The 10,851-nt window shown below is 48.6% G+C and overlaps 1 protein-coding gene across 1 annotated transcript; it reads left to right on the plus strand.

Moving 5' to 3' along the window:
- Positions 1-49: 49 nt before the first annotated feature.
- On the plus strand, positions 50-10,417 carry TMEM121B (transmembrane protein 121B). The gene has a single exon (XM_083461791.1). It carries the CDS (start codon positions 4,661-4,663, stop codon positions 6,224-6,226), a length of 1,566 nt encoding a protein of 521 aa, XP_083317917.1. The 5' UTR covers positions 50-4,660; the 3' UTR covers positions 6,227-10,417.
- The last annotated feature ends 434 nt before the right edge of the window (positions 10,418-10,851 follow it).

A 10,851-nucleotide genomic window follows, 5' to 3' on the forward strand; every position in this document is an offset into this window, starting at 1 on the left:
CATCCAAATGAAGCAAACAAGTGTGAACAAATCTAGGAGTAGACCAAGTGAAACACAGTGCCCTGTATTTAGGAAGTACCGGCTTCTAATTAAGTTTATACTATGGCAGGCTTCAAGCAAATATTCTTTTCTTCTTTTAAAGTGCTCCGAGTTTTACAATTTTTAAAATAGTTTTATTTAATTATATCCTCTCTTCTTCCTCCTTCATGGTCTGCCCCCTTTTATCCTTGCAACATCACTGTGAGGTAGGCAAGGATGAGAGATGGTAACTGGCTCAAGGTCAGTCAGTAACCTTTATGTCTGAGCAGAGATTTGCATCTGATTTGTAGTCCCTTTGCTGTATACCACACTAGATATCCTGTGCTGCATAATGTGGCTCAGAACCGGAGTTGTCAAGGGGAAGAGCTGTAGTTCAGTAGCAGAGCATCCGTTTTGCAACTCTGGAGATCCACTGCTGGTCAGTGTAGACAAGTCCTGAGCTAGATGCACCATTGACCTGGCAGTATAAGGCAGCATCATATGTTCCAAGGAGCACGAGCTAAGTGTCCTACAAAGTGTTATAATACCCATTATTTTCTGGGTGGGAGGCGGAGTTAGTCTTGGTACTTTATCTTTTGTTTTGAGAACTGCAGTGGTGTGTGTCAAGTTAATTGTGGCAACCATGCAATTAACTAGAAGCTGGAGGGGATGAAAGGAACTAGGGGATGAATTGAAGGTTTCAGATGTGGGTTGAAAAGAGAGCAGGATTATTCACTGGAAAAACAGCAGGGAAGGAGATCTTTTGAGTTTCTCAGAGGGCAGGTCTACCTAGTGCAGTACACCTGGTGTGCAAGTCACGGATCTCTTAATAGCTGACCTGTAGCTTCCTATGTTCACATGGTAAAGGAAGGGAGCCAGTGAAGAGAAGCTGGAAGGGATGTGAGCATTCTGAAATGAGATGCAGATTAACCAATGAGCCATGGGATGCAAAGTAGGAATAAGAGGTTGGAGATGGGCAAATGAAAGATCAGAGAGAACTGTCTTACAGTAATTGAGGTGAGAGAGAATCAGCTGAATTAACTTGATCCCTCATTTTCAGCATCTTGGCATGTTAATTTGAGTTTGCTAAGCTGCTTAGCACCTCAAGTATAAGTCATCCATCCTCCTCCATTCAAGGAGCAATTTGCACTTTTTTAAAATAAAAAAAAGCCATACCATAAAACCGACTTATCCTCCTCCTGTCTTTCCCTGCTGCAGCTGTCGACTCATGACAGCCCCTGCAAGACATAATTAAGGCTCTTCACTCCTGTGCTTTATTTTAAGCATCCTTCCACGCTCAGACACTCTCCAGGCTTCTTTATTTCTTCCTTCTTGCAATCTGTTCTGTAAGAAACAGACCTTTCTTACCGATTTGGGGGACAAAACAGTCCTTTGCCCCCTGTTTCTTCAAGTAGCATTTAAATGCATGCAGTTTAAGTCCAATTGATTTAAAATCCCTTTTAAAACTACCATCATCTTAACTTCATTATGAATTTTATTCTCTGTTACCACCACCACCAAACACCAGATTTGTCTTTGATGGGCTGATGGATGTTAGTACAATAATATCAGTGGGCTTTGCCAAATGGTATGGGAAGCCTTGTGATTTACAGGCAACTCCCCATTTACATGTTCCAAGGCACTGTGCGCGTAAGTGAAATTGTGTATATTGAGAAAGCCTGAAAACATCCTCCAAACCTCAGGAAACCCCTGGAAACCCCTTTTTAAAACAAGCAGCACTTACCAGACTCCCTCCAAACCTCCTTTCTCAAACTCCAACTCTTCACAGACCTCAAAGCTCCATGCAAAACCTCCTGGGACTGCACTTGAAAAGGCTTGTGGGACTGTTTTCACACCATTTTTGCTGTTTTCACACTCTTTGGGGGGCCGTTTCCCCTCTTTAAGTGCTACTTCCAGGTTCGTAACAAGAGTACAGTGTGTATGCACAGTCACGGGTGACTTGTATGTGTGTAAACAGGGAGTTGCTTGTACTGTAATTTGATTCATGTGTGCTGGCTAAGCATGCAATCCTGACAGTGCTGGACAGAGGCCTAGAACCTGTTTTGTTTTTATTGACGGGGGCTCAGCCCTGAAGTATTTGAAATACCAATCGTGATGAACACAGAATTGGGTCCCACTAAATTTAGTGGGCCTTAATCCCAAGTTAAGTGCATGTCATTTCAGCTGTGGTCTGAGATCTTGAAATATAGGAAAGGCTGTGGCACATGCTTTGCAAGCAGAAGGTACTAGGTTCAATCCACGGCATCAGCAGGTAGGGCTTGAGATGTCCCTGCCTGAAGCCTGAGAGCCATTGATAGAGCAGACAGGTTGATCTAGATGGATGCATAATCTAAGATGTGAAGGCTAAAAAAAAAAAAAAAAAAAAGCTTGGGGAAATGGAGAAAAACAGGATTGTTGCAGGTTTTTTGTTGGGTCTTCATACCTCTAGTCTGACTAGTATAAGACACCTTCCTGTGTCCCATGAATGCTAGGTATTTAGACTTAACACGTATAAACTAGAATCAAGGAAATGGGCAAATTAAAGCCATAGGAAATTCCAGACAAATAGATAATAGCGGAGCTTCTACAAAGAGAGGATTAAAAACTCATTTCTATGTTAATGCTATAAAAGTACAGGGTTTCCTGTTTACCACGAAAGCGGCAGAGGCTCACTTGGTTTCCTCCTCCATGGCTCCATTTGACAAGCTGAAAGCATCTCTTACTGAGCTGTCACTACCTCTGCTTCAGCTCCTCCTGTTGCAAAGTGTCTGTTCTGAAGTTTCTGATGGATACCTAAGGACTTAAGGATGTTATGCCTAATGAAGGAATTGCACCAAGGACACCAAACGGATAAAAAAGAGGCAAATGTTTATTTAAGAGGACAATATATTGTGGCCAAGCAGAAAAGTGTACATAACAATAAATCTAACATTTATATTATGGTTCCCCCCCCCCCATGCAGCCTTTTCCTGCTATTCTGAAGCTTAGCAGATTGTCCCTTTAAAAAATCATTTCTTTTTATTCCTGTTGGGCTCCTTAGTGCTTAACCTTTTGTACTGTCCTAACTCGAAGACTGTTGCAGCAGTATTCAAAGAGCCAAGCTACTAAGTCAGTGGGAGCCAACCTCAGCCTGCAGGTGTGATGTCACAGCTTCGAATGCCCCACCTGCCCCAGATTTAAAACTCAATATGGAAAAAGGAGGCTTCCTTTTAACTGGAGATTGTCTTGGATTTGTGAAGTTGTTGGTATTATGTCTTATGCATAGATGCTGGCCTGCCTTGTATGTGTTGCAGAGTAAGGCTAAAAGTGTTTTATGCTGCAAAAAAGTGCTCATGTCAGGGTGGAAAGTGCATGATGCATGAAATATGCTGAAGCTAAGCCACTCCTGATGTGGTCAGTGCTTGGACAGGAGACACCCTCCCACACAGGTCCATGATGGAACTTAAGGCGGGATATAAACGTAATATACATACAAATGACACCCTATTATTCTGGATTGAATTATTAACCTTGGCACCACCACCCCTGCCCAGTCCTTGAAATCGCCTTCTGAGGTCTGTCAGGGCTCATGTTTAGTGATCTTCAAAAGGCAACATATTTTTTGTAACGTCTAATGCCATTTTTAGCAGCTTTTTTTTTTTTTTAGCATTGCCTTCCAGTGTATTGTTTATTGAGGTTTCGTTCTTTGCAAACTAACTCTTGGAATCTTTGTAAGCTGCTCTGAGCTTTGCACCATAATGAGATAGGAAAAAAAAAAGAAACGAATGTTCATTAGTATAAAAATAATACCAAGCAAAGGAAATGCTACTTTTCCAATTATAAAAGCCCGCTTCAACAGTAACTATTCAATGCCCACCCTGCTCTTTCCATCATTTATGCCTGGTGCTTAAGTAGGTAGTTAAGGAAACCAGTTCCCGAGCCATCCTCCCTTTGCAGCCTCCGAGGCGCACTGTGGCACGAGCTTTCCCCCAAGGCGACAGCTTCCCCCTTCCTGAGGCAAGTGACTCATTTGCTGCTGCATCAGGCCGCCCACCCAGTTGCCATGAAGCTCGCTGCGAGGGGGTGGGCAACAAAAGCAGCTGCCGCTCCCAGGTATCCTCCTGGCTCGCAAGCAATCCGCGCCCCCGTCCCTCCGCTGCCTTGGCAGGCGCTTCTGGAGAAGAATATCAGCCAGGAGGCGCGCGCGCTGGCTCTTTCTTTTGGCAGCCTCTCGCCTTGCATCTCCGTCTTTGTCCGCATCCCCAAACCCGCCCCTCCTTCACCTGCCTTTCTCCGCGCAGCATCTGCTTTAGGGGTTTCTCTCCTTCCTTCCATCAAGCGTCCGTCTCTGCGACTGGATCCACTCCCGGATTCCCCGCTTCTCTCTCTTTCGTCCACGGCAGGATCCGCTCCGGGTTTCTACTGATTCCGACGGCGGGGAAAGGGAAGATCCAGGCCGGGTCTCGGCTTTCGCTCAGAGCCTGCCCACCGTCCTCCTCCTCCTCCTCCTCCTCCCTCTCGCCCATCCCCACCATCCCCACCGCTCGGCGCTCCCCGGGGCTGGATCGTGCCGGGCAGGTTACTCGCCGGGTGCCCGGCCGGGAGGGCTGTGGCCCGCCTGCCCATCTCTGTGGGGCGCGGGTGGGGGGCGGGGAGGACGACCATGCACCGAGTCGTCTCCAACCAGCGCTCGGTCTCCTCCTCCTCGGGCTCCTTCCAGGCTCCCCCGCCGCCTCCCCCCGCCGCGGACCTGCAGCCCCTTTTCCTGGGCGGCGGCATCAGCAGCACCAGCAGCTCGAGCGGCGGCACCCGGAGGGGCAGGCGAGGCTCCGTGTCCAGCTCGGCCTCCACCCGCACTCGCAGCAGGAGCAGCAGCAGCGGCGGCGGCGGCCGCAGCAGTGAGGAAGAGGAGGAGGAGGAAGAGGGCGAGGAGGAGGAAGCCAAGCCCCTCGTGCCGGTTCAGGAGCCCGCCTCGCCGCCCGCCCCGCCCGCCGCCTGCGCCTCCCCGGGGTCCAGCAGCACCTCCACGTCGGGCTGCAGCATGACAGCCGCCGAGCTGTACGGGGCTCCGGCCGCCGGGCCCGGGGCGGCGGCGGCGGCGAGCGCGGCCGCGGGACTGCTGTGGGCGGGGGGCTCGGGCGGGTCTCGCTGGGGCTACAAGGCGCTGTCCCTGGTGCTGCTACTGGGCCAGGGGGCGCTGCTGGACCTCTACCTGATCGCCGTCACCGACCTGTATTGGTGCAGCTGGATCGCCACCGACCTGGTGCTGGCCGCCGGCTGGAGCATCTTCTTCTGCCGCAACAGCCGCGCTCGTCGTCGGGAGCGCCCGTCCGGCGTCGGAGGGGGACACCCGCCGCCGCCGCCCTTGCACCCGCTGCTGGGCCACCCGCCCCACGGCGGCCGAGGCGCCTGCGCTGCGTCGGGCGGGAAGGCAGGGGGCGCTCCGCGGGGCGGGGACTTCGCCTACGCCCACTTGGCCTGGCTGATCTACGCCATCGCCTTCACGCCCAAGGCGGCGCTCATCCTGGGCACGTCCATCCTGGAGCTGGTGGAGCTGCGCCTGCCGCTGGGCGCCACGGGCTTCCGGATCACGCTGGCGCTCTCGGCTCCGCTCCTGTATTGCCTCCTGCGGGCCATCGGCGCCGAAGGCGGCTCCGGCTCCGGCCAGCTCCTCTTGCCGCCCCAGCCGCCGCCGCAGCACCGCGCCGCCGCCGCTTTCCTGGCCACGTGCTTGGACCTGCTGGACAGCTTCACTCTCCTGGAGCTGCTGCTCCTGCAGCCCGGCCGGCCGGCCTTGCCGCTGCCGCCGCCGCTCCGCTACGTGCTCATCGCTGTCTACTTCCTGTGCCTGGCTTCGCCGGTGCTGTGGCTGTACGAGCTGAGCGCCCCGCGGGCCCCCGGCGCCGCCCGCCTGGCCTTGCACTGGCTGCTGCCCGCCGGGCTCCTGGACGCGCCCCTGCTGGCGCTGCGTTGCCTCCTGCTGGTGCGCTACCAGCAGCCCCTCTCCATCTTCATGCTCAAGAACCTCTTCTTCCTGGCCTGCCGGGGCCTGGAGGCCCTGGAGACCTGCTGCCTCCTGCACTCCGCCGGCGGGCTGGCGGGCAACGGCAAGAACGCGCCAGCCCCCTCCGCCGGGGTCGGGGCCGGCCAGCTCAGCCACTGCATCTCCGAGAACGACATGGGGCCCCATGGCTACGTCAACACATTGGCCGTCACCGCGCAGAGCTGAGGGGGTCCACGCCCATGTCAGTGCCCCTCTGCAGTTACCCCACCTTGTATTCCACGCCAGTTCAGCTTAGGTACCCACCCCGCTGTAGTTACTTTCCCTTTTACATGTCTCCGATTTTCAGATTGGCCCAGTCGCCCAAACCCAGGCCTCTTAGGAGACAGCGTTTGTGCATCTGACCCAGCTCCCTACCTCAGGGCACTGTAACTTTCTGAGCAGTTGTCCTGAATAACTTTGACCTACCTAGTATGACCCTTCCCTGGAAAGTTCATTGTCCATGGCAAACCTAGGGATTCTGACCTGTACCTATTTTAGTTCCCCCTGTCCACTTTTATCTCTGCCAATCTCAACCAGATTAAGGCCCATTTAAGTCTCTCCTGGAAACTCAGTGGAGTACAGTAATGCTAATTTGTTGAATGAAGCAGCGGCCATTGGTTTAAACCAGCTGCACCCATGAAAGTATTGCCCTGGCATGGTTCAAAGTTGTCTAAAATATGTGGTCCACTGCATCACCCTAGTGGCTGTGTGGTGAGGTGGTGCCCATATAGTTTGGAGTCTTGGCAGTAGCTACACCTCAATAGTAATGTGAAGCAGCCTAATTTTCCCATCCTAATTAGTCAGGCTGTCTTCTGTGGCAATATCTGAGCTGCTCTTGCCTTAAATCACTTCCCTTCATGCACTACTTTAATCATGAAAACTTTTAATATTGTTAGATATTCTGTCATTACAGAGCAGCTAGACACACATAAATACACAACATAATGAATGCTGCAGCACTAGTCAAACCACCTATTGGGCCAAAATGATGGCAGCATCATTTTTTAATCCTTTCACCCAAGTTCTTACAAACTATTCCAAATCCTTTTCTTCCACCCCATCCCCATAACCCCCAAATCATTCCTATTTATTCTGTAGGTTCCTTCTAACGACAACTTAATGTGCTGTGGCTACAGACCCCTCACCTCTTTTGCTTCTATTTATAGAAATCAAGATGGAAGAAGTCTGTTGTTTAACTGCCTAACTGCACCTTCCAGATTATATATTTCACGCCGGGTTCATGAGCTGGTCTTATCAATAATAGAGAGAGGGGGAAATCCAGTTTCTCAGTCTTGATCAAGTTTTTGTTTTTTTGCTCTGACCTGTGGGTTTTTTTCTCTTTTCTGAGGTGCCTCCTACCACCACTGCCTATAGGAGAGCAGAGAGAGGGCAGCACCCACTTGAAATGCCTGGAAAAACATATTATTGTAAGCTGTCCAGGTTCTTCATATCCTATGTTGGGCTCCTCCTCCATGCAGTGGAGAGCCATCCAGCCATAATGCCAATGCTGAACAAAGAGAGAGGAGCGCTATTGCTGGTGCTAAGTTAGGCTTAGTTCTGCTCACAGGCTCTACCACTTCAAACTGCAGGAGGGAACTCACATGATCAGATGCTTACTCATTCAAAATGTCCTTCCATGTGGCAAGCTAGAGGTAAGCATCAAGGGTTCTAGCTTACCTTCTTGACACATCCAATTTTATGTATACAGCAAATACATATGTATATATGTGTGTGTATGGTAGAGCATTTAGTAATGTGCACTCCCACTTGCAGGCTGAGGTGGTACAGCCCAGAACAGCTTTGGCCATTCAAAAATCTGTGCCTCTCTTTAGCACAGTTGCTCAGGGTGCTATAGGCATGCTAGCTGCTCTAGGGCACCATTTTACTGAACAAAAGATGAAAACCATTTTAAGGACAAATAAATCAGCAGGAGCTGCCTTTCTCAGGAAAGGGCACCTGTTTCATCTGCAGGTTCCTTTTAAAATATGGCGTCTCAGTGCATTCAGCCACACCTGCGCCTTTGTGGGGCAAATCGTATTTTCAGCATGACCACATGTTATTTGTTTCATTTTGCCCATAGCACTCCTCTGCTGTGGGACAATGCAATTTGGCTTGTGTGATACTTGAGTTCCCAATGGCTTTCAGTTAGGAAGACTGACATAGACAAGTCTTCCACATGTTAGGCCTTGGAATACATGACTATTCCTGCCCTCAAGGAAAAGGAAGTAATTTTAACCCTCTTGTACATTGTACAAAAGTTCATCACCACTCCCTCACTCTGGGGATAAACTAATTTCTGCCTTGGGGGTTTCTGGGATTAGGGTGGTACCTGCAATCTTTTAAGACGAAAGGAGCCATCTTTCTCCTTGCTGAAAATTTCTACCTCTGTGCTTGAACCTCATTGCATCATGTGCCGACCTTGCACATAAGGGAGTTATGTCTGATTCCCCCTCTCCCGAGGGGCCAAACTCTCTTCTTCATTGAGACATTTTACTCACCGGTGATAACAGGGTCTTATCAACAGCCTCTGCTTATGGGGGCTCTCGTTTTCTAGCTCTTGGGAATAGACCTGCATGATTTTAATAATTGGTGCTCTGTTTTGAGGACAGCTTTCACTTGCTTAATTAAGTAGGGACTTAAATAAAATGAAAAGGAGGAGGGAACTATCCCATCCTCTTATTTCTAGATATTTATTGGTGCTGCTTGTTATGCACTAAATAGTAAACTCGTTGACACGGAATGGAAACAGGCAGAAAGGGGTCACATTATCAATGGTCTTGTTGCCTGGCTATCTTGGAAAGATCCCCAATCCTTTCCTTACATGCCTATGCTTCTTCTTTGTATGTGGGCCCAGAAATTTTGTGTGGGGTGGGGGAAAGGACATATAATTTGAAAGCAACCTGTCCTGGTGGACGCCAGCTGCCTTTGGTCTTAAAATCCCCAAGCTGCCTAGGTAGGAAAGAGAACAGAATGCTAACAACCACTAGATAAAACCTGTGGTATGCAATTGGGAGATGTTTTTCTCCACACAGTAACCACTCATAGGCAGTCAAGTTACTGTGCTATGGAGAAATGATACAAAAGCCAGAGGTGGTGATAAATAACCTGGCTCTCATGCACTCTTATAATACTACATTTATATACCCAGCCTTTTCTCTCTATGGTTGCTTATAGAATTGGGATTTTCATTGGGTGGTTAACTCCATAGGAAGCTGCCTTATACCGAGTCATAAAGTTACACTGACTGGCAGTGGCTCTCCATGATTCAGGCAGGAGTCTCTCACAGCCCTACCTGGATACACCAGGAACTGAACGTGGGACTTTCTGCATACATAGATGTTCTACCCGAGCTTCAGCCCTGGAGTTGCTTTGAGATACCTGCTTACTGACCTCAAGCTAACCCATTGCTGCTGCAGGAACGAGAACTAAGGTTTAACTTTTTCACCAGTGATTTTATCCTGTCTGGTCTCCAAAGCAGATCTTCTGAAAGACTTTGTGTGGAATTCTGGCCAGAGGCCTTCCCTTCAGTAACTCCTTTCTATTTGTCTGGACAATCTTGGTGCTGTGACTGTGATTGTAAAACTTAAGTACTGTGGACTTTCCCTCTGAGCTCTAAGATACTTTTCGTGGGGATGCTAGTTTCCTGACAGAAAGAACAGGCGTGCATACAAATACTTCACTTCCTCCCAGAGAGAATCTGCTACAAAACAGGCTGCTCTGCAGTAATCAAATGCTATAAGCCATTACAGCTGTTATTTGCATTTAAATAACACTGAAATTGAAAATTGCATTTAAGTATATTGTGGTTGCCATAAAGTAGGTGGGCAAGAGCACCTGCCATTTGTAAAAACAGTTCAGTAACGGAACAGATTTGTGTGGCACAAATATTGGTAAAAATAAGGAATCCTGGTGGTTTAGAGCAACAACAAGGTCTGACAGCTCTTCTATGCCATGAAATCAAAACCAATTCAGTTGTGATTGTGTTGCATCTACTGTACATCAGTCCTAACCCAATTTCAGTACTTTCATCTCAATCTGGATAAGGAATTATAAACATGGGAGAGCAGGCTTCTGCACAGCAGTTCTAGTGCCATGAGGAACTCTGCACACAAATGGAAGTGGAATGGTTACAAACCACACTACATACAAGCTTAGGGAAGATGTATGCAAGTTCTGGCTCAGAATCCCTCTATTTAAAGAAGCTGTGATATTTATTTTTTTAGGGCAAGCCCCTAACGTATGAAGACAGTGTCCCAAGGAGAAGAAAATTAAGAGAGACAGGCAGAAAACAAGGCAAGGAAACTTAGCATCCCCACAAATCTAGAGCTTTTTTAAAAAATAAAACAATTTGTTTTTAAAATAAAACCTAGGAACTGATTTCATTGTTGATGATGTCTGGTGGTTTAATTCTTTGCAGGACAGATGTGTGATAACAATTGTGCTTTCAGAAATTGTAAAGCAAACAAATTTAGACTTTAGGTTTGGACATGTAGCAGAATAAGGTGCTGAAGTGGTAAAATAAGCTGTGCCACATCAGACTCAGGTAAGTGACCACATTTCTTCATCCTTCCGGTAGGCACAAATCCATACTAGGCCAGATATAGATTTTTTCCTCTTTCTGTGCTAGTTTTCTATCTGCAGGAGGTTTTTTATTTCGACAAGCATTCAGAGCTGGATCCTCTCACCTGCATTATGAAGTGGTGCTGTTCAGTCTATCATCTCAGCATCCTACCAGCTCAAAAACGTTCCAATTTAGGAAGGGAAGCAAAGTTGAATGACTTGGTAGTAGCTGTACTCTAGAAAAGATCTGG

The sequence above is a fragment of the Podarcis liolepis genome, assembly GCF_965112155.1.
Source record: "Podarcis liolepis genome assembly, chromosome: 10".
NCBI classification, from domain to species: domain Eukaryota; kingdom Metazoa; phylum Chordata; class Lepidosauria; order Squamata; family Lacertidae; genus Podarcis; species Podarcis liolepis.

Coding starts and splice junctions, on each gene's coding strand:
- TMEM121B (XM_083461791.1), top strand. CDS start 4,661: ATGCACCGAGTCGTCTCCAACCAGCGCTCGGTCTCCTCCTCCTCGGGC.